General features: G+C 40.6%; 2 protein-coding genes and 1 pseudogene across 6 annotated transcripts in view; 2 read left to right on the plus strand and 1 right to left on the minus strand.

Annotated features, from left to right (window-relative positions):
- Nucleotides 1-13,100: 13,100 nt before the first annotated feature.
- On the plus strand, nt 13,101-15,545 carry LOC103236731 (toll-like receptor 2; annotated as a pseudogene).
- A 2,671-nt stretch (nt 15,546-18,216) lies between these two features.
- The window catches only part of TLR2 (toll like receptor 2), a 39,716-nt gene continuing 29,996 nt past the window's right edge, over nt 18,217-27,936 (plus strand). The window contains exons 1-2 of one of the 5 annotated variants that reach the window (XR_005238667.2): nt 18,217-18,668; nt 22,224-22,331. The gene's annotated coding sequence lies outside the window, so the exon portion shown is untranslated. Of the gene's footprint in view, nt 18,669-22,220; nt 22,332-27,936 lie in introns of all 5 variants that reach the window. The other 4 variants (XR_012093480.1, XM_073017683.1, XM_008000045.3 and 1 more) reach the window with 4 other exon arrangements.
- The window catches only part of RNF175 (ring finger protein 175), a 67,778-nt gene continuing 66,342 nt past the window's right edge, over nt 26,501-27,936 (minus strand). Inside the window, exon 8 of the mRNA XM_037993054.2 lies at nt 26,501-27,374. Within this exon, the coding sequence (XP_037848982.1) occupies nt 27,301-27,374 (74 nt within the window). The 3' untranslated portion in view covers nt 26,501-27,300. The remainder of the gene's footprint in view (nt 27,375-27,936) is intronic.

Raw genomic sequence — 27,936 nt, forward strand, 5'->3', positions numbered from 1 at the left:
TATAGCTATTAAAAATTAAAAATTGGGGGTGGGCATGGTGGCTCACACCTATAATCCCAGCACTTTGGAAGACCAAGGCGGGTGGATCACTTGATGTCAGGAGTTTGAGACCAGCCTGGCCAACATGGTGAAACCCCGTCTCTACTAAAAAATACAAAACTTAGCCAGGCATGTTGGTGGGCGCCTGTAATCCCAGTTACTCCGGAGGCTGAGAGAGGAGATTTTCTTGAACTCAGGAGGTAGAGGTTGCAGTGAGCCAAAATCATGCCACTGCACTCCAGCCTGGGTGATAGAGTGAGACTCCATCTCAAAATAATTATAATAAAAAAATTAAAAATTGCATATGTGGCTCCCATTGTATTTGAACTAGATGATGCTACTCTAAGTGCAGTGTGGAGAAGGTGCTACAGAGAAGGCACAGTAGATGAGAACGTTTAGGAAGTTGTTTTTGTACTCCAAGAAAGAGAGGAGGAGGTAGCTTGAACTAAGATGATGGCAGTGGGAATAAAAAGAGTTGGATAAATTCAAGGTAAAATCAGCAGGACTAAGAGCTGCAGCAGATGCATCTGGATGGATGGGGAGCTTCATGTTGAAATACAGAACACCAGAAATAAATCAGCCTTGGTGATATGATTTGGCTCTGTGTCCTCATTCAAATCTCATCTTGAGTTATACTCCCATAATTCCCAGGTGTTGTGGGAGGGACCTGTTGGGAGATAATTTGAATCATGGGGACAGTTTTCCCCATACTGTTCTCATGGTAGTGAATAAGTCTCATGAGATCTGATGGTTTTATAAGGGGTTTCTGCTTTTGTATCTTCCTCATTTTCTCTTGCTGCTACCATGTAAGAAGTGCCTTTCACCTCCTGCCATGATTCTGAGGCCTCCCCGGCCACGTGGAACTGTAAGTCCAGTTAAACCTCTTTTTCTTTCCATTCTCGGGTATGTCTTTATTAGCAGTGTGAAAATAGACTAATATAGTAAATTGGTACCAGTAGAGTGGGGTGCTGCTGAAAAGACACCCAAAAATGTGGAAGCAACTTTGGAACTGGGTAACAGGCAGAGGTTGGAACAGTTTGGAGGCCTCAGAAGAAGACAGGAAAATGTGGGAAAGTTTGGGACTTCCTAGAGACTTGTTGAGTGGCTTTAACCAAAAGCATGATAGCAGTATGTACAATAAAGTCTAGGCTGAGGTAGTCTCAGAGGGAGACGAGGAACTTGTTGGGAACTGGAGCAAAGGTGACTCTTGTTATTTTTTAACAAAGAGACTGGTGGCATTTTTTCCCTGCCCTAGAGATTTGTGGAACTTTGAACTTGACAGAGATGATTTAGGGTATCTGGCAAAAGAAATTTCTAAGCAGCAAAGCATTTAAGAGGTGACTTGGGTGCTGCTAAAGGCATTCAGTTTTATAAGGGAAGCAGAGCAGAACATTTGCAGCCTGACAATATGATAGAAGAGAATAACCTGTTTTCTGAGGAGAAATACAAGCCACTACAGAAATTTGCATAAATAATGAGGAGCCGAATGTTAATCCCCAAGACAATAGGGAAAATGTCTCTAGAGGTCTTCACAGCAGCCCCTCCCATCACAGGCCCAGAGGCCTAAAAGTAAATGGTTTCGTGGGCCTGGTCCAGGGTCCCCATGCTGTGTGCAGTCTAAGGACTTGGTGCTCTCTGTCCCAGACACTCCAGCCATGACTTAAAGGAGCCAAGGTACAGCTTGGGCTGTTGCTTCAGAGGGTGGAAGCCCTAAGCCTTGGCAGCTTCCACGTGGTGTTGAGCCTGTGGATGCAATGAAGTAAAGAATTGAGGTTTGAGGAACCTGCACCTACATTTCAGAAGATGTATGGAAATGCCTGGATGTCCAGACAAAAGTTTGCTGCAGGTTCAGGGCCCAGATGGAGAACCTCTGCTAGGGCAGTGCAGAAGGGAAATGTGGGGTTGGAGCCCCAACACAGAGTCTCTACTGGGACACTGCCTAGTGGAGCTGTGAGAAGAGGGCAATTGTCCTTCAGACCCCAAAATGGTATATCTGCCAACAGCTTGCACCATGCAACTGGAAAAGCCACAGACACTCAACACCAGCCCATAAAAGCAGCCAGGAGGGGAGCCATACCCTGCAAAGCCACAGGGGCAGAGCTGCCTGAGTCCATGGGAACCCCCCTCTTGCATCAGTGTGACCCAGATGTGAGACGTGGCATCAAAGGATACCATTTTGGAGCTTTAAGATTTGACTGCCCTGCTGGATTTCAGACTTGCAAGGGGGCAGTAGCTCTTTTCTTTTGACCAATTTATCCCATTTGGAATGGCTGTATCTACCCAATGCCTCTATCCTCATTGTATCTAGGAAGTAACTAACTTGTCTCTGATTTTACAGGCTCATAGGTGGAAGGGACTTGCCTTGTTTCAGATAAGACTTTGGACTGTGGACTTTTGAGTTAATGCTGCAATGAGTTAAGACTTTGGGGAACTGTTAGTTTTGAAATGTGAGGACATGAGATTTTGAGAGGCCGGGGCAGAATGATATGGTTTGACTCTGTGTCCCCACCCAAATCTTATCTTGAATTGTACTCTCATAATTCCCATATTATGGGAGGGACCTGGTGGGAGATAATTTGAATCATGGGGACAGTTTCCCCTATACTGTTCTCGTGGTAGTGAATAAGTCTCAAGAGATCTGATGGTTTTATCAGGGGTTTCTGCTTTTGCATCTTCCTCATTTCCTCTTGCTGCCACCATGTAAGAAATGCCTTTCACCTCCTGCCATGATTCTGAGGCCTTCCTGGCCATGTGGAACTGTAAGTCCAATAGAACCTCTTTTTCTTTCCAGTCTCAGGAATGTCTTTATCAGCAGTGTGAAAATGGACTAATACACCTGGCAAAAAATATTTTGAGCTCAGATTGGGATGTATTGAATGTGCATGCTCTGAGATACCCAAGCAGACAAATGTCTCAAGTAGGCAGTTGCCTATCTAGATCTGGAGCTCAGGTGAGATATTTGGGCAAGAGATTTCAATTGGAACGTTATTGGGTTATGGACAGCATAAATGAGATTCATTAAGAAGAAAGCAGCCCATGAGAAGTGGCCTCGGACCTAGACTTGGGAAATGGGGCAGGGAAGGATAACCTTGAAAAAGAGGGTTTAAAGGACAGACTAAGTATATGGGCTCATACTAGCAAAAGGAGAGAATGTTTAAGAAAGGAGTGGCCAGCTGGGTGCAGTGGTTCACACCTGTAATCTCAGCACTTTGGGAGGCCAAGGGGGGTGAATCACCTGAGGTCAGGAGTTCCAGACCAGCCTGGCCAACATGGTGAAACCCCATCTTTACTAAAAATACAAAAAATTAGCCAGGTGTGGTGGTGCGTGCTTGTAATCCCAGTTACTTGGGAGGCTGAGGTAGGAGAATTGCTTGAACCTGGGAGGTGAAGGTTGCAATGAGCCGATGAGCCGATCAGCCTGGTGACACAGAAAGACTTTGTCTCAAAAAAAAAAAAAAAAAAAAAAAAAAAAAAAAAAAAAAAAAAAAGAAAAAAGAAAAAGAAAGGAGTGGCTAATTTCTTCTGCTCTGAGAGGTTAAATAACATGAGGACCAAAAATTGTCTGGGGGAGTGAGCAATGCAGTGGTCCCTGGTAACCTTTGCAAGTGCTGTTTGGATGGAGTGATGGGGTGGAAGTCAGACTGGAATAGAGGGAAGACTGGGTAAAAGGAGAGGAGATAGAGAGAGAAGGTACAGAAAACTCTTTAAAGGTGTTGGGCTGTGAAGTGGAGAGAGAGAGAAAGAGAGAAGCTTGAAAGAGACCAAAAATATTTTTTGCTTGTTGTTCATTTAAAAATAAATATGGAAAACTTGAGCATGTGTGAATATTGGTAGGAATGGTCTGGATAAGATGGAATAGTAAAACACGAGAAAAGGGAGGGATAATAAGCAGAGCATCTAGATAACATCTACATAGGACAAGTGGGTACCAAGCATCCTGGGAGGTCCCCCTTCTACTGTGGTAGGAGGGTGGAGGGGGTGTGTGGGTAGAAGTTCAGGTCTGGGAAGTTAGAATTTCTCTAGATGGCTTTAATTTTCTCTGTGAAATAAGCAATGAAGTAATTCCTGGAAAGGGTGTGAGGAGGCAGAGGCTGCTAGTGGCTGGACAAGAGTGGAGTAAGCTTGAGAAAGCATTGCAGGAATTGCAAGAGAGCTGGCTCAAGAAGTGCAGTAAAGTGCCTGGTCTCTAAGAAGGCAGGTCACAGGGTTCTTTTAGGTTGGGGGTTTTGTCATATATGGGACGTAAGGAAAAGAGACAGTAGTGGCTCCAGAATTTCTATTTGGTAGAGCTTTAGAAGAAGCAATCTGATTTGGGGATAGGAGGGCTTGAAGCATCTTGTACAGTATTTTATGTTAGGTATATTAAGAAAACATCAATTGTTCATATAGAAGAACAGGGAAGATGTAGGAAAATTGAGAATGAGGTAAAGCCTTCTCCTGCAATCTTGTGTTCACCAACACCACTGGAAAGAGAGTTTCTGGTTTGGCAAGGGTGATATGGAGATTCTGAAGCCCGGGAGCTCTTCCAAAAGTCAGTAGGAAGGGCTGTGCACTGTCTGAACTTCCCTGAAGTAGTTCATTCCAGCATACCTGGCAGCTGGCATTCATGTTCAGACCATCTGGTGGCAACACTCAGGATATTTTTTTCCCTATAAAAAGGGGTCAGATATCTCTCTTTTGCAATTAGCAATTTGGGGGCCAAGTATGACTCCCTATAGTATACTATGAGAATGGGAAACCCAGGGATCTGCTGATTCTTCTACTGTGAGCTCTAACTTGAACCAAGTGTTTGTCTGAGAAGAATGGAGGTAACAAATGGATTGGAGAGAGGAGGGATCAGTGGACTCTGATCAAGATGTAGGAAGTTTGAATGAGTCGTTTTGAAGGCTGGTTAACTGTAGGTAATGACAAAGTCCAGGGCGTGGCTGAAGTGGCATAGAGGAGAAGATCCCTGCAGAGGAGGAGGTAAAGGAACTGAGCAGCCAGGGTGTTGGGTAGGTAATCTTTGGGAACACTGAAGGCATTGGGTCTCCTGGAAGATCTTGAGAAGAAGAAGACTCTGAGCAGGTCTTAAAGTCTTCAAAAAGTAAGAGGAGTAACTAGGAGGTCAGCAGATGGTGACAGAGGTTGAAGGGCATGAGGACAATGTGGTCCAATAGCATAAGACCAGAGCCTCATGGGAACTGGTTTTCTTACACCATGTTGCCCAGGCTGGTCTCAAACTCTTGGCCTCAAGTGATCTGCCCAGATGGACCTCCCAAAGTGCTAGGATTACAGGTCTAAGCCACCACACCTGGCCTATTTTTAGTTAATTTTTTTTTTCTAAGACAGAGTCTGGCTCTGTAACCCAGGCTGGAGTGCAGTGCCATGATCTTTGCTCACTGCAACCTCTGTCTCCTGGGTTCACGTGATTCTCCTGCCTCAGCCTCCTGAGTAGCTGGGAATACAGGCACCTGCCACCATGGCTGGTTAATTTTTGTATTTTCAGTAGAGATGGGGTTTCACCATGTTGGCCTGGCTGGTCTGGAACTCCTGATCTCAGGTGATCCACCCACCTCAGCCTCCCAAAGTGGTGCGATCACACACGTGAGCCACCGTGCCTGGCTATTTTGAGTTTTTAAAGGAACCTCCATACTGTTTTCCATACTGGCTGTATTAATTTACATTCCTACCAACAGTGTACAATGGTTCCCTTTTCTTCACATCCTTACCAGCTCTGATATTCTGTCTTTTTGATAAAAGCCATTCTGACTGGGTGAGATGGTATCTCATTGTGGTTTTAATTTGCATTTCTCTGATGATTCATGATATCGAACATTTTTTCCTATACCATTGGCCATTTGTATATTTTCTTTTAGGAAATGTCTATTCATATCTTTTTTTCCCTTATTTTAATCAGGACTTTTTTTTTTTTTTTTTTTTGGCTATGGAGTTGTTTGAGCTCCTTATATATGCTGGTTATTAATCCCTTGTCAATGGATAGTTTGCAAATATTTTCTTTCATTCTGTGAGTTGTCTCTTTACTTGGTTGTTTTTCTTGCTGTGTGTAAGCTTTTTAGCTTGATAAAGTTCCATTTGTTTATTTTTGCTTTGATTGTCTGTACTTTTGAGATCTTATGGAAAAATTCTTTGCCCAGACCAATGTTCTAGAGTGGTCCCTAAAGGTTTCTTCTAGAACTTTCATAGCTTCAGGTCTTAGATATAAGTCTTTAATCCATTTTTATTTGATTGCTGTATATGGTAAGAGATAGGAGTTTAGTTTCATTCTTCTGCATATGGATATCCAGTTGTCTCAGCACCATTTATTGAAGAGACTGTGCACTCCCCATTATATGCTCTGGTGCCTTTGTCAAAAATTAGTTGGCTGTAAATGTGTGGATTTATAGCTGGGTTTTCCATGCTGTTCCATTGGTCTGTGTGTCTTTTTTTAAATGCCAATATCATGCTGATTTTGTTACTATGGCTTTGTAGTATATTTTGAAGCCAGATAGAGTTATGCCTTTGGCTTCATTCTTTTTGCTCAGGACTGCCTTGGCTATTTAGAGTCTTTTGTGGTTCCATATAAATTTTAGGATTGTTTTTCTATTTTCGTGAAGAATGTCATTAGTCTTTTCATAAGGATTGCACTGAATCTATAAATTGTTTTGGGTAGTATTGTCATTTTAACAATATTAACTCTTTCAATACATGAGCATGAAATATCTTTCCATTTTTTGGTGTGTGTTCTCTTTAACTTCTTTTTCCAGTATGTTATGATTTTTCTTGTATGGATAAATGAAATTGCTTTCTTCATTTCTTTTTCAGATTGTTCACTGTTAGTATATATAAATGCTACCAATTTTTTTTTTTTTTTTTTTTGGAGACAGGGTCTGGCCCTGTCATCCAGAATGGAGGGCAGTGATGTGATCTCAGTTCACTACAACCTCCACCTCTGGGGCTCAAGCAATCCTCCCACTTCAGCCTCCTAAGTAACTGCAGGTGCATACCACCATTGCAAGGTAATTTTTATATTTTTTTGGTAGAGACAAGGTTTCACCATGTTGCCCAGGCTGGTTTTGAGCTCAAGCCATTTGCCTGCCTCTGCCTCCCAAAGTGCTAGGATTATGAAGTAAGCTACCGTGCCCAGCACCACTGATTTTTTGATTTTGTATCCTGCAGTTTTACTGAATTTGTTCATTAGTTCTAATAGCTTTTGTGTGTATGTGTGTGTGTGTGTGTGTGTGTGTGTGTTTAGTTTTTCCTAAATATAAGATCATGTTATCTGTGTACAAGCCAGATTTGATTTCTTCCTTTCCAACTTGGGTGCCCTTGATTTCTTTCTCTTGCCTAAATTCTCTCACCAGTACTTCCAGTATTATGTTGAATAAAAGCTGTCAAAGTGGGTATCTGTGTCTTGTTCCAGGTCTTAGAGAGAAGACTTTCCATTTTCCCCCATTCAGCATGATATTGGCTGTGGGTTTGTCATATATGGTGAGTTATATTCCTTCTATACCTAGTTCATTGAAGCTTTTTTATCATAAAATGATGTTGAATTTTATCAAATGCTTTTTCAGCATCTATTAAAAAGATCATATGGTTTTCATTCTTGGTTCTGTTAATGTGACAAATCACACATATTGATTTGCTTACGTTGAACCATTCTTGCATCCCTTGGACAAATCCCACTTGATCATAGTGAATGATCTTTTTAATGTGCTGTTGGATTCAGTTCGCTAGTATTTTGTTGAGGATTTTTGTGTCTATGTTCATCAGTGATATTGACCTGTAGTTTTTGTTGTTGTTGTTGTTGTTGTGTCCTTCTCTGGTTTGGGCCTCAGGACAATGTTGGTTTTGTAGAATAAGTTTGGGAGAATTTCCTCCTCGTCAATTGTTTTTGAAGACTTTGACTAGAATTAGTATTAGTTCTTTAAATATTTGGTAGAATTTAGCAGTGAAGCCATCAGGTCCTGGGGTTTTCTTTGAGATAAACTTTTTATTATGACTTTGGTCTCATTACTTGTTATTGGTTTATTGAGGTTTTCTATTTATTCACAATTCAGTCTTGGTAGGTTGCATGTGTCTAGGAATTTACCCATTTCTTCTAGGTTTTTCAATTTGTTGGTGTATAATTGTTCATACTAGTCTGTAATGATTCTTTGTATTCTGTGATATCAATTGTAATGTCCCCCTTTTTATTTCTAATTTTATTTATTTCTTTCTTCTTTTTTCTTAGTCTAGCTAAAGGTTTATTGACTTGATCTTTCAAAAAGCCAACTTTTTTTTTTGTTGGTCTTCTATATGGTTTTTTAAAGTCTCAATATTATTTATTTCTGCTATGATCTTTATTATTTCTTTCCTTCTATTTTTGGTTGGTGTGAAAGTTAATACTGAGTGTCAACTTGATTGGATTGAAGGATGCAAAATATTGATCCTGGGTGTGTCATGAGGGTGTTGCTAAAAGAGATGAACATTCCAGTCTGTGGACTGGGAAAGGCAGACCCACCCTTAATCTGGGTGGGCATAATCTAATCAGCTGCCAGTGGGCTAGAATATAAGCAGGCAGAAAAATGTGAAAAAGAGAGACTGGCCTAGCCTCCCAGCCTACATCTTTCTCCTGTGCTGGATGCTTCCTGCCCTCTAACATTGCACTCTAGGTTCTTCAGTTTTGGAACTCAGACTGGGTCTCCTTGCTTCTCAGCCTGCAGACAGCCTATTGTGGGACCTTGTGATCATGTGGGTTAAAACTTAAAAAACTTCCCGTCATATATACATACATATTTTAAATATATATATGTGTGCATATATATACAAATATTCTATTAGTTCTGTCCCTCCAGAGAACCCTAATACAGTTGGTTCTTGCTTTTCTAGTTCCTTGAAGTGCATCATTAGGTAAATTTATTTGATGTATATTTACTTTCTTGATGTAGACATTTATTGCTATAAACCTCCTTCTTAGTATTGCTTTTGCTCTCTTATAGATTTGGATTTGTTATATTTCCATTTTCATTTGTTTCAAGAAATTTTAATTTTTTCTTCTTAAGTTCTTCATTGTCATTCAGGAGCATGTTTCATTTTTATGTGTATGTGTAGTTTCCAATATTCCTCTTGTTATTGACTTCTAGCTTTATTCCATTGTGGTCAAAAACAATACTTGATATGATTTCTCCTTTTTTGAGTTTGTTGAGACTTGTTTTGTGGGCTAAAATATGGTAGTCTCTGGAGAATGTTCCATGTACTGATTCAAAAGAATGTATACTCTGCAGCAGTTGGGTGAAATGCTCTGCAAATGTCAGTTAGGTCTATTTGGTCTAATGTGTAGTTTAATTCTGATGTTTCCTTGTTGATTTGCTGCCTGCATGACTTGTCCATTGAAGTCCCTTACTATTACTGAATTGCAGTCTATCTCTCCCTTGAGCTCCATTAGTATTTGCCTTATATACTTTGGTGCTCTGGTATTGGGTGCATAGATATTTATAATTGCTATAGCCTCTTGCCAAATTGACCCCTTTATTATTATATAGTGTCCTTATTTGTCTCTTTTTATAGTTTTTTACTTTATTTTATCTAAGTATAGCTACTCCTGGTTTTTTTTTTTTTTTTTGGTTTTTACTTACATGGAATATCATTTTTCATCACTTCACTTTCAGTTTATGTGAGTCTTTATAGATGAGGTGGGATTCTTATAGTTGGATCTTGTTTCATTATCCAGTCATTTTATGTCTTTTAATTGAAGAATTAAATCTATTTACATTTAGTGTTATTATTGATAAGGGCTTACTACTGCTATTTTGCTGCATGTGTTCTCCATTTTAAACTCCTTTCTTACTGTCTCCCTTTGTGGTTAAGTGATTGTTTTGGTAGTATGTTTTAATTTGTTGCTTTTTATTTTTAGTGTATTTATTATAGGTTTTTGCATTGTGGTCACCATGAGGCTTACAAAAAATGTTTTATAGATATAACAGGTTATTTTAAAGGGATGACAATTTATCTTAGATCAGAAAAAAAGAATAGAAACAAAGAACAAACTAAAAAAACCTTCTATACTTTAACTCCAATACCCACCACATTTTGACTTTTCTCAATTTACATGTTTTTATATTGCCTATCTCTAAATAGGTTGCTATAGCTATTATTGTTTTTCATATACTTGCCTTACAGGTTTCCTACTAGAGTTTTGAGTGGATTGCATACCATAATTATTGCACTGGAGTATTCTAGGGTTGTTTTTGTACTAGTGGGTTTTATACTGTCAAATGTTTTCTTTTGGCATGTTATTGTTTTTTTTTCTTTCAAATTGAAGAACTCCCTTTAGCATTTCTTGTAAGACAGGTCTGGTGGTTGTGAATTCTCTTAGCTTTTGTTTGTCTGGGAAGAGTTAATTTCTCTTTCATATTTGAAGAACAGCTTTTCCAAATATAGTATTCTTGGGTGGCAGGGTTTTTTCAGAACATTGAAAATGTTGTTGCACACCCTCCTGGCCTGTATGGTTTTCGTTGATAAGTCTGTTGCCAGATGAACTGGAGTTTCTTTATATGTTACTTGGTTCTTTTCTCTTGCTGCTTTTAGGATCCTCCCTTTATTCTTGACGTTTGGGAGTTTGATTATTTTATGCTTTGACGTAGTCTTATTTGGGATGAATCTGTTTGGTAGTCTCTGACCTTCGTCTACATGGATATTTCTATCTTTCTCGATTTTTGGAAAGTTTTCTGTTACTATTTATTTGAATACGCTTTCCATCCCTTGCTCTTGCTCAACTACCTCTTGAACAACAATACATTTTAGATTTGGTCATTTCCATGTTTTTTAGGTAATCTTTATTCTTGTTCAATCTTTTTTCTCTTTTGACTGTGTGATACTGAATAGCCTATCTTCAAGCCAACTGATTCTTTCCTTTGCTTGATCTATTCTGCTGTTGAGAGCCTCTAATAAATTTTTCATTTCAGCAAATGTATATCTCGGTTCCAAGATTTCTGTTTGATTTTTAAAATTATTATTTCAGTCTCTTTTTTAAATTTCTCTGATAAATTTCTGAATCACTTTTCTGTGTTATCCTGAAGGCCACTGTGTTTCCTTAAAATTGCTATTTTGAATTATTTGTCAGAGAGGTCGTGTATTGCCATCTTCTTAGGGCCTGTTACAGGTATCTTGCTTTGTTCAGTTAGGGAGGTTTTGGTTCCCTATTTGCTGTTGTTCTTTGTGGATATACATCTATGTCTTTGCATTGAAGGATTTGTTATTTATTCCAGTCTTTTCTGGCTTGTTTTGGTTTTTACTTGGTATATTTGCCTAGAGATTCCTTGTAATTTACTTGTTAATTTCTTATTTCCCCCACCACTAAGTTGCTGCCTCCTTTTTGATGCTAGATGATGCCTTAAGCACAGGTTTGCCTCAGCTCTAGCAAAGAATCAGAGTGCTGCGAGTCCCAAATGAAAGAAGTCCCAATGGGGGTATCTTGCCAGTGTGGGAAGGCTGGCTAGAGGTTCATGCCCAAGGGACCTGTGGAAAGTACTTCCTATAGTTGGTGCTGCTCAACAGTCACTCTGATCTGGCATCTCCTTAGGCTTAATTACAGAACAGAGTTTCCTGGGCTAGGCAAGGTAGTCCCACCTCTCACCTTGTCTTTTGCTGTTTGCAGGGATGTTTCTCTCTTTAGGCACTTGTGATGTTTTCTGTGGGTTGAGGCAGGTACAGGTCTCCTGCTAGGGAACTCAAGGTGATGGGGAAGCTGATTGTCTACCTCTATCTCACTTTTTCCAGGGTAGAAACTGTGAGTTGGGAGGAATTTTTCCCATGCTTCATGACAGGCAGATTGTGGGGAGCGGCATCGTGGATGTAGAAATCTGATTCTCTTAGTCTATTCCAGGCTTTTTCACTTGTCTGTGGCCCCCGGAACTGACTCATCCTCATATTTGAGTTCTGGGGTATTGCTGGTGATAATCTCTGCACTGTCTATTTGTTTTGAGTTTTCTGTGGACAGGAAAATGAAGCCAGTATGCCACCATTTTGGAACTGAAATTCTCCAAAGTGTACATTTTAAGTCGCTATGATAAGCGACTCTTATAGGCCAAATTCTTTTAAACATGACAAGTCTTAAAAATCAAGTATCCACAGATTCTTTAACACAAAATATTAATATAAATACTAATTATACATCTTCCAGAGGTTGCACCTAGAAACTTTTTGGAGTGAATAAGACTGTCCATATAATTGCCCAATAGGACAGCAACCTTGCAGGCTTTGAAAGATTCTTACTCACCCACAGGAAATGATTACATCATTGTATGTAATTTGGGGAATTCCTTCTTAGATACTTGGCAAGCGATATTGGGTGAGAAGCTGACAGGACTCTTGTCTATGACTCTGACCAGTCCACACTGAGCTCTAGTTATACTTAATAATAGGAACTGAATGAAAAGAAAACAGTGGCTACACAGCTTGTTCCCGACTTTGAATCATATCATGACTCATTGTTTTTCCATCTACATGGAAGTTGGCAACCCCTACACAGACTGGCATACCACAAAGAGAGAGAGAGAGAGGGAGAGAGAGAGAGAGACAGAGAGAGACAGACAGACACGCAGAGTCTTGCTATGTCTTGCCCAGGCTGGAGTGCAGTGGTGCGATCTCAGCTCACTGCAGCCTCTGCCTCTCGGGTTCAAGCGATTCTCCTGTCTAAGCCTCCCAAGTAGCTGGGAACACAGGCCTGCACCACAATACCCAGCTAATTTCGTATTTTTAGTAGAGATGGGATTTCACCACGTTGGCCAGGCTGGTTTCAAACCCCTGATCTCAGGTGATCCACCTGCTTCGGCTTCCCAAAGTGTTTGGATTAAGGCGTGAGCCAGGCTAAGATATTTTAACACATTTTCAAGGCGCTCCAAATAAGTTAGAACTTGATAAAATTCTGCTTTCTTTTCATATTCTTCTCTGAAGTGGTCTGAAAGGCCATATAACCCTTATAGATATTAAAATGATACCAGTCACTCATGGTTTTGCTTGACTATGTGGGTGAAAATAGTGCACTATATTTCTTCATTCCCATCTTTAAATGAAGTCAGCTCTTGTGCGGTGGAGGCAAGATGTCAGTCAAGGGGCCTGGTCTAGGCTTCTCTCCCCTGAAGTCTTGTCTCTGCAATGGCCACTTCAGATGTTTATACTCCATTCCCCCGGGCCTAGCCCATATTCTGAAAAGGCAAGGCAATCCACCACTCAACAAGTATTCATTGAGTGCCTGCCATGTTCTTAGTGATGAGAATAGTTCAGTGCATAAAAGAAAACAAAATCCCTGCCCCCATGGGATTTACATCCAGTCACACTTAGCAGACGTGTGTGAATCTGGAAGGACCTTTTCTATAGCCTGATAGAATTCTTACAACAGGTGAAAACTACTTGCCTTGTCTTCGGAAGTCTTGTGCATTTGGATCTATCCCTTAACAACTAACCTTGTCTATCATCCTCACAGTCTGACCCTTTACTTCTGGGATAGTTCATCAGAGACTTGAGGAAAAGTTTCTTTCTCTCTTTCTTTTTCCATTTTTCTAAATTTAAATTCATGAAATATATACAAGTTCTCTAAATTAAAAACAACAGGATATTTTACCGACTTTCTGTTCTGAACTAACTTAAAATTTATGTTTCTAATCCCCAGACATATGAACTAAAAAGCCTGAAATAAATATAGATCAGTCATGTGAGCTGACATATGAAGCAGTCAACTTTACTCTGAGGGGTTTTGGTTGATCTTTCAAGTTTCTAAAAGTATTTGGAAGTGGGAAGCACTGTTCTTCATATGAAATAAAAGGAAGAAAAAAAGACCTTACAGTCAGACTCATTGTCAAAAAACTAATATTAAGATAAGCTGAAGCAATCAAACAAGAGCATTTGCAAATCACTTGTTGGAGGTAAAGCTGGAAGCCTGTGCAGTTCAGGAAAATGGAAGATGAGATGGCTGAGATCCCATGAACAGACCAGGCCCAATAGAAACTATAATAACAACAGAGCTCAGTTACAGGAATTTTCGATGATGACAGAATTTTAAAGACATGCTTCTTCCTTTGTATTGACTAAAGATCTTCAGGTTGAAAGTGTCAAGATCTGCTTAATAGAATATCCTCTGTTGCAATATTCAAAATCATCAGGATACTTAGATCTCAGTGAAAAATTGATGGTTGAAGAATAACTGAAGTATTCAGTCCATAAGGAAGCCTGAAGCTCCCTACACACCTTGAATTTCATGCTAAATAATCTACAAGTTCTGGAAAATGCTGCTTACTCTAGAAAAACTGACTAACCTTGATCTTGGTCAGCATATACTTGGTTCTTTACATATCACTTATCAATGTTCAGAAAGGGAAGAATACTTGAACTTATCCAATACAAAAATTCACAATTTAACTAATTGTTTTCCAGATACGACGCTTACTAGATGTGAGCATTGTAAACTTTTATTTAGCTGCAACTTAAAGAAGTTTACATTTTCAGATATGTGTTGAAGACTCTCCCAGATGCTTTCTCCCTCTTTGAGAAGAAGCAGGAAAAGAAAACTTTCTCTAAAGGGCAACTTGACTCTTTTCACACACTGAAGACTTTGGAAGCTGGTGGCAACAACTTCATTTGCTCCTGAGAATTCCTCTCCTTCACTCAGGAGCAGCAAGCGCTGGCCAAAATTCTTATCGGTTGGCCAGAAAACTACCTGTGTGACTCTCCATCCCATGTGCACGGCCAACAGGTTCATGACGTCCGTCTCTTGGTGTTGGAGTGCCATAGGGCAGCACTGGTGTCTGGCATGTGCCGTGCCCTGTTCCTGCTGATCCTGCTCATGGGGGTCCTGTGCCACCGTTTCCATGGCCTGTGGTACATGAAAATGATGTAGGCCTGGCTCCAGGCCAAAAGGAAGCCCAGGTAAGCTTGCAGCAGGGACATCTGCTATGATGCATTTGTTTCTTATAGTGAGCGGGATACCTACTGGGTGGAGAACCTTATGGTCCAGGAGCTGGAGAACTTCAATCCCCCCTTCAAGTTGTGTCTTCATAAGCGGGACTTCATTCCCGGCAAGTGGATCATTGACAATATCATTGACTCCACTGAAAAGAGTCACAAAATTTTGTGTTTTCTGAAAACTTTGTGAAGAGTCAGTGGTGCAAGTATGAACTGGACTTCTCCCATTTCTGTCTTTTTGATGAGAACAATGATATTGCCATTCTCCTCCTTCTGGAGCCCATTGAGAAGCCATTTGCCTTAGTCAATCTGGGCTGCTATAGCCCAAATGCCAATAATCTGGGTAGTTTATAGATAACAGAAATTAATTTCTTACAGATCTAGAGGCTGGCAAGTCCAAGATCAAGGTGTTGGCAGATTTGGTATCTGGTGAGGAATTCTTCCAGGCTGAATTCCAGAAGAATTCCAGTGTCTTCTCACTGTGTTCTTACATGGCGGAAGGGGTGAGGGAGCTGTCTGAAGTTTCTTTTGTAAGGGAACTAATCCTGTTCAGGAAGCTTCTGCCCTCATGACCTAATCACCCACCAAAGGACCCACCTCCAGTACCTCACATTGGGGGTTAGGATTTCAATAGCTGAATTTCAGGAGGACACACGCCTTCAGTCTATGGCTAGGATCATTCCCCAGCACTTCCGTTAAGCTTCAGAAGATAATTAACACCTAGACCTTTCTGGAATGGCCACTAATGAAGCTCAGCAGGAAGGGTTTTAGTTAAAGAAAAATTCTAGTTTTTAAAAGGAAGATATATACAACATGAAATACTCTCAGTTTTCAGAACTAGGTTCTATGTTAACTTACAAGTTTAGTACTATTATTTTGCATAGGCAGTATTTTTGAAATGTCTTCAAAAATTACAGACATATTGACATCTGTTCAGAGTAAAAAAATTTTGAAGAATGTATGTTCATGTATAAAGATCTGTAAAATAATGCAGGATTTCTGACATATTTTCATTAAGTGGTTTTTTGTGGATGAGTTTGTTATTATTTTATTTGACAATTACAAAATACTTTATGTGAAAAAGACATAGACTCTGTGTTTTGTTTTTTTGAAACAGGGCCTCACTCTTATCTCCCAGCCTCAACCACCTGGACTCAAATAATCCTCCCACCTCAGCCTCCTGAGTAGCTGGGGCTACAGGCACAAACCACCATGCCTGGCTAATTTTTGAATTTTTGTAGAGATGGGGTCTCCCTATTTTGACCAGGCTGGTCTCAAACTCCTGGACTCAAGTGATCCTCCTGCCTTGGGTTCCCAAAGTGCTGGGATTACAAGTGTGAACCACTATGTCTGCCTTGTGTTTTTGGATAACTTTCGGATAACAGTTTAGGATTTCAGTTAGATGCTCAAAACTATGAATATATACAATGAAAGTTACCCTTTCCCCAAATATTAATACATTTCATATGCCGTGTTGATTTTCTAACTTTAATCAACATTTTTTTTTTGGTAGAGAGTTATAGGAGGTGTTATATCTAGATACAGAAGGAGATTTGGAGTCTAACCTGGGATTTGGAGTCTAACCTGGGCCACATGTTAACTGTGAGCCATGCAACTCTGGGCAAGTTCTCTAATCACTTTAACCAAAGGAATAATAATATCAGAATTATTTATTGCATGTGTTATTGTAAGATTCAGATGAAATAACAGATGTGAAGGTGCTTTGAAAATGTCAAGAACTAGGCTGGGTACAGTGGCTCACACCTGTAATCCCAGCACTTTGGGAGGCCTAGGCGGGTGGATCACTTGGTGCCAGGAGTTTGAGACCAGACTGGTCAACATGGCAAAACCCTGTCTCTACTAAAAATACAAAAGCTAGCCAGGCATGGTGGTGTACGCCTGTAATCCTACCTACCTGGAAGACTGAGGCAGAGATCTGCTTGAATCTGGGAGGTGGAGACTGTAGTGAGCCGAGATTGCACCACTGCACTCCAGCCTGGGTGACAAAACAAGACTCTATCTCAGGAAAAAAAAAAAAAAAATGTCAAGAACTGAACAAGTATAAGGACTGTGTCTGAGTTGGATGTGCTAATAGCTTTGTGGACTGTGTACAACCACCTTCAGTATACGCAGAGGACACTGATAATAATTTGTGGCTAAACAAATGATTTCTACTTGACTTTGCCAGAATATTCTAATTGACTTTGGGATTATAGAGCAATAGCATCAAAATTCATCTTAGGCAGTTCAATTAAGGAAGAGAAATAGAGAAAAAACAAATTTTTAGTTTCAGGAGAAATAATTTGAAGGAAGTTTTCTTGTGTCAGAAATCATAAGGTAGAGAGCTGGAGATTTGGAATTAATAAGAAAGCATTTTCAGCCAGCTGGACAACCTGATGGTCAGGATGAAGAAAAATAGTAACATAGTGACCTGTATACAAAAACCTCTCAATTTCATGTTTATGTCTATTGATTAAGTTTCCCTGATGTTCCAACCATCAGAGAGGATTAGGGATGTGGAACAGAGTAGGAGAAGCAGCCCTAGATTTAAGGTAAAATTCTGGTTTCAAATCTCAGTTCTGTCATACATAATACAATTCGTATGACATTTTCTTGTGTAAGGGAGGAACAAGGATGCTTGCTCTGCTTCATATCTCACTTTGTGAAAATCAAATGTAATTATGAATATAAAAGGTAGATTATTAATATTAAGGCAGTTGAATTTTAAAAGCTTGTTTTCTTCCCTTATACGTATTCCTAACCGTGGAGACAGCTAGGTTCTGTGGCAATGAAGAAAATTGATCAATGACTGTGTTTGGTATTACTTTGGGAAATAGGGATGGAATGGGGGCAAGGAAAGGACTTAGCTTCAAACTGTAGATAGAAGTGGGAAGCCCAGATCTTTTCATGATGAGAACTCGGATGGAATGTACGTGCTAGAGATGGTGCCCCAGTAAGGACTGTCACAGGATTGAGGAAAAAAAATCCGGGGCTGTCCTTATCTGTTCCCTTAGGCAAAATCATTCTGTGTTAGTCTGAGGGTGACTGGTGAACCTATTTTAATGCAGGAGAGCACAGACTTCTGGGTGGAAGCGGACCCTGGAGATGTACTGGCAGGTGAATAGAGTGTGGAAAAGCGGGGAAAGGAGAAGTGTGATTCACGAGCCTGAATTTGGGCTTCCATGGATGGAGAAGCATCAGGAGTGGAGTTTAAAGACGGTGTGTTTCAGGTGATGTGAGGTCCTGGATACCCGAAGCGTCAAGAAAATACTGGTTGGGCACGGAGCCTTCCCTCTGATTGCCATTCCCACGCAGGCCTCCTCTGGCCTCTCGCTTCGCTTTTCCCTGACTGGAACCTCCGCCAAGCCCCCAGCTCTCTTCTTCGACCCAGCCTTCCACGGGGCAGCGATCCGGGCAGGACCTGCCTCTGGCCTGTCGCAGCCTAGCTCACGGTCCGGGCGGGAGCCTGCCGGGAAGCGCCGCTGCGGTGGCTCGCTCTGGGCCACCTGCCTGGAGCGCGGCGCGAGGTCCAGCGCTCCCTCCTGCTGCGCGGCGGCGCGCGTGCACTGTGGAAGGGGCGTTCCCGCACCCCAGAAGGAGGGGGCGCCTGGCCGCGCGGACTTTCCCTTTCGCTTACTTCCTAGTCCCGGGCAGGTCGGCTCGGAGGCAGCGAGAAAGCTCAGCCAGGCGGCTGCTCGGCGTCCTCCCAGGTAAGTTGCGCGCGCCGCTAATGGTCTCTCTGCACCCCTTCCTGGGGTCGGGTCCGGAAGGGGCGGAAGGGAACCGCGGCCCGGTCACGGACTCCGGGGACCCCGGGCTCCTGCTCGGTTGCACCTGGGCTCCTAGCTCCTGTCCGGGCGGGGACGGCGGGGAGTGCATCAGGCCCCCGGGATGCCGGTCCTTCTTTGCGCCGCCGGGTGCGGGAATGTGGACACTAGCGAAGCCGGCTCAGGTTGGCCCTCGAGAGAAGCAGGAACTACACGGAAAGGGAGCCCGCGGGTCCTGCGGAGCCCGAGGTCCGGACCCCGTGAGTGCAGTGCCAATGGGCTGTGGCTGGGCGGAGCGCCCTTCTAGCCTTGCAGGCCCCTGGGGGTCGCCGTGGTACCGCCTGGGCTCCGGGCTGCTGGCCGCCACCTCCCTCGGGAGGCCCCGGCCCGGCCCTCCCGCTTCCCTGATTCCCGGTAGGGTCGGCCCCCCCCACCCCGCCTCTTGGCCCCTCTTGGCTCTGAGCGTGGATAACAAAGATTGGGTAAAGGCTTTCAACGAGCCAGTGGAGTTGAATGCTAGCGGCTAGCGTCTCGCGGGGGTTGTGTCCTCTCTCACTGGTTACTGCTAGGATGGAGCTTGGATTTTGGTCACTGTGGCTCAGAGGTGGGAAAGGTTCCGTGCTCTGGGTCTGTCCAGGACCCTGGCTCCCTAACCCAAGTCTGGCCTCTGCTCCCTGGCAGGCTTCACCCCACCTCTGAGTTCCTTCATTCTTAGGATGTGCGAGTTAGGTCTCTGATTAGAAAACAACTTACAGCGTTTAAGCAAAGTCGAATTCTTCAAGTAAGGATGCTTTGAAGTGCCCTTTATAACTTCTTCAGTTTCTATAAATATGAACTTGTATTTAGAGCTTAAATGCAAGCCAGGAAAGTCTTTTTCCTGTTTGAAAGAGAGAGAGAAAAAGAGAGAAAGAGGTGATCGGAGGTGGTGGGTGGGAGAGGAGAAAGAGAAGGAGAGTAATTGTTCTGGGTGTAGACAACTCAGTTTGCTGAGATGACTTTAATCTTTTGACTCTGTTATTAAGATTTTTACCAAAGATCAACTGTAGATATGGTGGCCTGACTTGAAGGGACAGACCAAACAAAACACAAAACAAAACAAACAACAACAAAAGCAATAGCAGAAAATATTGGAAAATGATTTATTCACCAATATTTTAAAGTTTCTTCCTGTTCTAAGCAAAGAACATCTTTAAGTTCTTTATAATGTACCCATTTTACATTTACAAAAACTGCCAGAAGTTGACAGCTTGTTTTGGGAGTTTCTAAGCTATCAGTTAATTTTTGGGGGGTACAGTTTTATTGATAAACTAATAGAGGAAAAAAAATCTAATGGAATACCCCCAAATTTAAAAGAAGGCAAGAAAAGAGAGACAATAGAACATAAAACAAATGGGACAAGAATAAAGTACATAATTGTCACAGTCCCTTTGGTGCTGCTGTAACAAAATACCTGAGACTGGGTAATTTACAAAGAACAGAAATTTATCCATTCATGGTTCTGGAGTCTGGGAAGTCCCAGACTGAAGGGCTGCATCTGGTGAGGGTCGTCAGGCTACATTATAACATGATGGAAAGCATCACATGGTGAGAGAGAGCAAGAGAGGACAGAACTTAACTTTTATAACAAACTCATTCTGACAATAACCTGCTCCGTTGGTGATAATGTTAATCCATTTCTGAGGGTAGAGCCTTCATAACCTAATAACCTCTTACAATAACCCTTGTTATCTCCCTTGGTGATGACATTTCTGAGGGCAGAGCCTTCATGACCTAATAACCTCTTACAAAGTCCCACCTCTCAACACTGTTGCATCAAAGATGAAATTTCCAATACATGAGCTTTGGAGCACACATTCAAACCATAACAATAGTTCAATTACTTTAAAGCCCAAAATATCAGTAATTATATTAAATGCAATTTAATATATCAGTAATTAAATGAAAAAGACTAAATTTTATGATAATCAGACTAATATTGTCAGACTAGACTTCAAAACAACCCAACAATCATATGCTGTTTACAAGAGACACATTTATGGATACTAAAAGGTATAAAGTGAACAGATGTAACCATTTATCAAAAGAAAGCTGTCATGGCAATATTACTATTAGACAAAATAGAATTAGGAAAAAAAGTAAAAAAGTCATAACTGTAGATAAAGAGAAACATTTCACTAAGTTAAAGGTTTCACTGAGAAGAAATAAAAATTCTGAATTTATAAGTACCTATAATAACACAACATTAAGAAACTAGAAAATAGAAAAAGAATAGAGCCAAATTGACAGAACTAGAAAAATATAGAAAAATAGAAAATTCATAGAAAAATCCACAATCATAGTGGGAGATTTTATCATACATCTCTCAGTAACTGATAGAAAAATCAGACAAAAGATCAGTAAGGATAAAGAAAGTGTGAACACAATGTAGTTGACATAAGGAACCTATACTACTTCCAACAGCTGCTGAAATCACAGAACGTACTTAAAATCTGACCATATACCGGCTCATAGAGTAAATTGCAATACATTTTAAAGAATTTAAATCATACAGAATATGTCTTCTGACCATAATGCAATTAAAATAGAAAAGAACAGAAAAACTTATAGAAAATTCTCATATATTTGGAAATTAGTAAATACATTTCTAAATAACCCATGGGTCAAAAAATAATCAGAATGAAAATCAGAAAATATTTTTAATGAATTATGAAAAAAATTACATATAAAAACTTGTCAGATGCCCTAAACTACTGCTTAAAGGAAACTTATAACCTTAAGTGCATATATTAGAAATGAAGAGTGACTAAAAATGAATGAGCAAGCAAATACCTTAAAAACAAGAAATGGAATAGTAAAATAAATCCAGAGAAATCGGAACAGGGGAAATAATAATATAACAACAGAAATTAATGAGCTAGAAAATAGAGGATCTATCAAGTCAGAAGTTGATTTTTTGAAAATGCTAATAAAAATGACAAACCTCTAGCAAGACAATAAAAGCTGGTACAAATAACTCATCTAAGGAATAAAATTGAGGACCTATCTTTTGTTAATGACATAAGCAGGAAGCCATTAGCCTGAGACTGTCTATATACTTTTAGTTGTTACATAATAAACTGCAACCTAACTTAGTATACTACATAAACAAACTGAAACCTTACTTAGGAGTAATTTTTTTTATAATTAATAGCCAAATTTCTACCAACCATAAATAGCCAAGCTTTAGCCAGTCACAGGCAGCCAGCTGATCAGACTATGCACAAACAAGGTAAATGCCTATTACACCATGTGCAAATAAGACAGACTTCTAGCTGAAGCAAATCAGGTGATTACTATGCTCTTGTGTTTGGCCTATAAGAGCTCACTGCTCACACTGTTGGGTGCTCTCTGAAACTTCTGCGAATCTGAGTGCTGCCTCATTCATGAATCATTCTTTGCTAAAATAAACTCTGTCAAATTGAATTTGTCTGAAGTTTCTCTTTTAACTGTTGCAAGCAGGATCCAAAGGAGACCTATAGTGACCCTCAGGAGCTCGTAGTGACCACGTGAAGGTACCTGCGGGGCTCATTGTGCCCATTGCCCTTTCACTGCAACTGGTAGTTGTGGGTAAGTTCCTGCTCAGACTTGAGTGCTATACATTTGCATTTTCAGCTGTCTGACTTTATTTGAGCAGTTATTTGACTGGATTGGCTCCAGAATTGGATTGGATTCAGTGAAGAAACTGAAACTGGACTGGTGCTCTAGGAGGCCTCCAATAGATAAGGTTACTAGAAGACAGGGAATCATGGGCTTATCTGGATTTAAGGAGTCTACAACTCCTCTATCTGCAACTCCAGCTGATTTCATTTATAAGAATTATGGACCAAGAACCTGTGCTTTTCTAGAGAAATGTGTGAGCCTTACTAAAGGTAACTTAGAATTACAGTGGACTGCCGAGACCAGCTCAGTTGTGGAGACCCTATCCCAGCAGCACTAGAGGAATTAAAGACACACACAGAGAAATATAGAGTGTGGAGTGGGAAATCAGGGGACTCACAGCCTTCAGAGCTGAGCGCCCTGAACAGAGATTTACCCACCTACTTACTGACAGCAAGCCAGCGATAAGCATTATTTCTATAGATTATAGATTAACTAAAAGTATTCTTTATGGGAAACAAAGGGATGGGCTGAAACAGAGGGATGGGCTCGGGCTAGATATCTGCAGCAGGAACATGTCCTTGAGGCACAGATTGCTCATGCTATTGTTTGTGGCTTAGGAATGCCTTAAGTGGTTTTCTGCACTGGGTGGACCAGGTGTTTCTTGCCCTCATCCTGGTAAACCCACAACCTTCAGCGTGGGCATCATGGCTGTCAGGAACATGTCACAGTGCTGCAGAGATTTTGTTTATAGCCAGATTTGGGGCTAGTTTATGGCCAGATTTGGGGGCCTGTTCCCAACATGTCCCCCTTTTTTGTTCTGCAAAGCAATAAAAGCAAAGGCAACTTTGTCACGGTGGGCTACTTCTCGCAGGAGTCAGGATTCGCATCTGCGTACTATTCAAAGACAAGCAACACAGATTAAAAGCACAATCATCATTGAAATCACAGAGCCTCCAAGTGTCTTTATTTTAATGGGTTAATTGCTGCTAATCTGTCTGCAGCTCCTTCAAGCACTCCAGTTCCTGGCATTAAGGTCAGGTGTGCCTGGGATACTTTAAATATTTGTTCTTTTAATTTTGCAATATCCAAAGACAAGTTTATAGAGTGTCCTTCTAGATGCTTTTTTTTTCTTTCCTGAATTTTGATCTTATTTAAGAGCCATTAATAGTTTCCACAAATCCTTATGTTTAGCTCCTACAGCGGGCCATATCATTTGAGAGTGAGGTGCCACTATACCTTCATGTTTCCAGATAATAGGAACTCTTGCCATATTTCTTACTATTTCTACCATCTGACCATTTTGTTTAGACCAGCTGAACATAGTGTGGCCATGGGATGCAGACTGAGAGGTGCAATTTAAGCTGAACATCCCCTTAGGGAACCAATCAATAATGATTCCAGAGGAATTGTTGCACAGCACCTCTGCCTGTTCTGCAATGCAGTCTTCCCAAACAAGTATGTTCATTATTTCTGGCCAGGTCCAATTCTGTTTACAAATAGGTTTTTGAGGACGGTATGCTTCAATTATAAAAACAGATTTATTGTGGTAAATACTGAGATAAGAAAGCATGTGTAACTGTGTCATAGAGTGATTACATCCAGGCATTATTGCCAGCCAAGATTGATAAATATGGCCAATAAGTATAATTGTTCTCTGTGTCAGCCCTTATTGAAGGAATACTCATGGCAATGGTGATCACCACTATCATAGCTATCATTAAATTACTCATTGTGACTGGTTGTCCTGCTTTCCTCAGGTTTTCTTCCACCATCTGTGACAGTTTCTTGATCTGTCCCCAGGTAGGTGGCTGTGTTCGATGGTTGTTGCTCATGATAGTTGGGGTCCTCCTTAGCATCATTCTCGACATGGCTCCAACCAGGGGGTCCTCGGGGTCCTCCCAGAATCTCTTCTTTGGCATCTGGCTCATAATAAAGTTTCAGGTGTCTTGACGGTGTCCAAATCGGCTGTTGATTCTGGCCTGGAGAAACACAAGCATAACCTCTACCCCAAGTTATTATTTTACGTATTTCCCAACTTTTTGTTATCAAGTCTCTCCGCCAAGCCAGTTGTTTTGCTTCTGTCTTTGCAGCTGGTTTCTGTAGATGCTGTTCAGCTGCTGATAGCATCTGGCCTTTTAAAAAAATTTGAAGTCAATAATGCTAGATTCAGTTGTACATGGGGTGTCCGGTAATCCCTGTTTCCCCCTTTTTGCTTTTGCAACTGCTGTTTCAGGGAGAGATTCATTCTTTCTACAATGGTTTGTCCTTGAGAATTATATGGGATGTTAGTAATGTGTTTAATATTCCATATAGACAAAAATGTAGCTAGAGCTTGGCTAGTATAGCCTAGGGCATTATCTGTTTTAATAGAAGCTTGGAATGCCCATCACTGCAAAACACTGCAAAAGGTGACACTTAACACAGGCAGAAGACTCTCCTGATTGGCGTGTAGCCCAGACAAGGTGAGAAAAGGTATCCACCGATACATGTACATAAGCTAGTGTCCCAAATGAGGGAACATGTGTGACATCTATTTGCTAAAGGTAATTAGGTTCCAATCCTCAAGGATTAACTCCTCCTGTAAAAGATGAGGAATGCACCATTTGGCAAGTTGGGCATCACTAGATAATAGCTTTAGCTTCTTTCCAGGTACCATTGTATCTGCGTTTGAGACCAGAGGCATTAACATGTGAAATTGTGAAAGTGTCTAGCATTAGATATTGCAGCAGCTACTAGGTGATCAGCCATATGATTCCCTTCAGTTAAAGGTCCTTGAAGAGGCGTATGAGCCCTAATGTGAGTGATTAAAAAGGGTGCATTCTATTCCTAACTGCTGTTTGCAATTGGGTAAATAAAGTCGTCAGTTGTTCATCTGTATGAAATCATAACTGAGCATTTTCAATTAATTGTGTGGAATGAACCACATATGAAGAATCAGAAATCACAAAAGCAGTCAATATCTCAATTACAGCTACAAGCTCTGCTTTTTGAGGTGAAGTATAGGGCATCTGAAAAACTTTACCTTTCGATCCAGAATAAGAGGCTTTACCATTACTAGACCCATCTGTAAAAACATTCTCAGCACCTTCAATGGGTTTAAATTTAGTTATTTTAGGGAGAATCCAATTAGTTAATTTCAAAAATTGAAATAATTTTGTTTTAGGAAAATGATTATCGAGAATACCCACAAAGTCAGCCAAATGGGTTTGCCAAGTAAGACTATTTATAAAAGCTTGCTGTATTTATGCCTTCGTGAGGACAATAATTTTTCCAGTATCATATCCATGTAATTTAACAATCCAAGTTCTCCCATTTCTTATCATCATAGCGATTTGATCCAAATAAGGAGTTAGAGTCTATGAATTAGTATGTGGAAGAAAAAGCCACTCTACAAAGTCCTGCTCTTGTACAATAACACCAGTAGGTGAATGCTGAGTTGGAAAAATTAGCAAATCTAGGTTCTTTTCTGGATCTATTCTATTTATTTGAGCTTTATGGACTTGCTTTTTGATTAGCTGCAGCTCTGCCTCAGCTTCATTTGTTAATTGCCGAGGGCTAGTGAGACTAGTATCTTCTCTAAGGATAGAAAATAGATTACTCATGGCATAGGTAGGAATGTCTGGAGCAGGTCTTATCCAATTAATGTCCCTTCATAATTTTTGAAAGTCATTTAATGTTTTTGATTGATCCCTATGTATGGTTACTTTCTGTGGCACAACAGTAGTGTCATTTACTAAGGTCCCCAAGTAGGAGTAAGGAGTAGTAGTCTGAATTTGGTCAGGAGCTATAATTAAACCGGCATGAGAAATCAAGTTTTGCAAGTGATCATAACATTGCAGTAACATTTCTTGAGTGGGGGCAACACAAAGTATACTGTCCATATAATGAATAATGTAACACTGTGAAAATTTTTTATGAGTAGGTTCAATTGCTTGCCCTACATAAGTCTGGCAAATTGTTGGACTGTTTAACATGCCTGTGGCAATACTTTACAATAAAAATGCTTTAGCAGGCTGCAGATTGTTTACTGCAGGAATTGTAAATGGAAACCGTTCAATCTTGCTCGGCTAAGGGGATAGTAAAGAAACAGTCTTTTAAATCTATGACTATTAAAGGCCAATTTTTTGAAATCATAGCAGGAGAAGGCAGTCCTGGCTGCATGTCCCCATAGGTTGTATAACTGAATTAATGACTCTTAAGTCAGTTAACATTCTCCATTTACCTGATTTTTTCTTAATTATGAAAACTGGAGAATTCCAAGGGGAAAATGTTGGAGCTATGTGTCCTTTTTTAATAGTTCAGCAACTAAGTCCTCTAAAGCCTCTAGTTTATCTTTACTTAGCGGCCATTGTTCTATCCAAATTGGCTTATCTGTTAACCACTTTAAAAGTATAGGTTCTGCAGGCTTAACAATGGCCACCATCAAAAATGATATCCTAAACCTTGGTGGGAACTTTATCTTTCCATTTGAAGCATTTCCTTCAAAACTTGCAAATTTTTCCTAGTCCCATACCAAGGACATACCTCATTTCATGCATCATATATTGACTTTGAGGGCTATATAATTATTCTGGAATTAGAACTTGTGCTCCCCATTGTTGTAATAAATCTCTTCCCCATAAATTTATAGGTACAGAAGTTATAATTGGTTGAATCAGGTTGTCCACTGGGTCCTTCACAATGCAAAATATAACTACTTTGATATACTTCAGGGGTTTTACCAACTCCAACTATGTTAAATTGATCAGGTTGATTTGGCCATGCAGACTGCCAGTGCTGTAGAGAAATGATTGAATTGTCCGCTCTTGTATCTACCAAACCTTTAAATTTCTTTCCCTGAATAGTTATTTCACAGGTACGACGTTTATCAGTAATTTGATTCACCCAATAAGCTGCTTTGCCTTGTTTATTTGTGCTTCCAAATCCTCTTGTTCATTTAATTTCGCTTTTCGCCGTTTCCACATATGACATAATCAGGAGCTGTGCTATATGCTTTCCTGGCTCTGCTTTCTAGGGAACAGAAGTAGATATAACAATTTGAATTTCCCCATTGTAATCTGAATCAGTGACTCCTGTTTGTACTTGTACTCTTTTTAAATTTAAACTAGACCTACCTAGAAGTAATCCTGCCATCCCTGCTAGCATCATCTAACTGGAGACAGCAACCTTCTTTAACAGTCCCATTACAAAAGGAGAACCTGGTCCATATTGATTAATACCTTGTTTAAATTCTGTGAGTAATTTAAAAGGAAAAGGCTCAAATGTAGCTATGACATTTCCCTGTTGATCTGGGGGGTGTATTCTAACAGGGAACTGCCAAGCCTCTATATCACCCTCTCTTCTAGCTTGCTGAATTCCTGGCTGAATAGAACTGAGAGCGGTCGCTCGAGGTGCTATTCAAACAGTCACTGGGGCAACTACTTTTTGCCCAGTGTCCTCTGGAAAAGAAAGATCTGGAGGGTCGGGCCACTCTTTTTCTTCAAAATAATGAGGGCATGCAGAAGGGTAGGGACAGACCTCTCCCTCTTTTGCCACTTTAGCTGGCAAACAAACCTGCTCTGTCACCTCTTCT

The sequence above is a fragment of the Chlorocebus sabaeus genome, chromosome 7 (genome assembly GCF_047675955.1).
Source record: "Chlorocebus sabaeus isolate Y175 chromosome 7, mChlSab1.0.hap1, whole genome shotgun sequence".
NCBI lineage: Eukaryota > Metazoa > Chordata > Mammalia > Primates > Cercopithecidae > Chlorocebus > Chlorocebus sabaeus.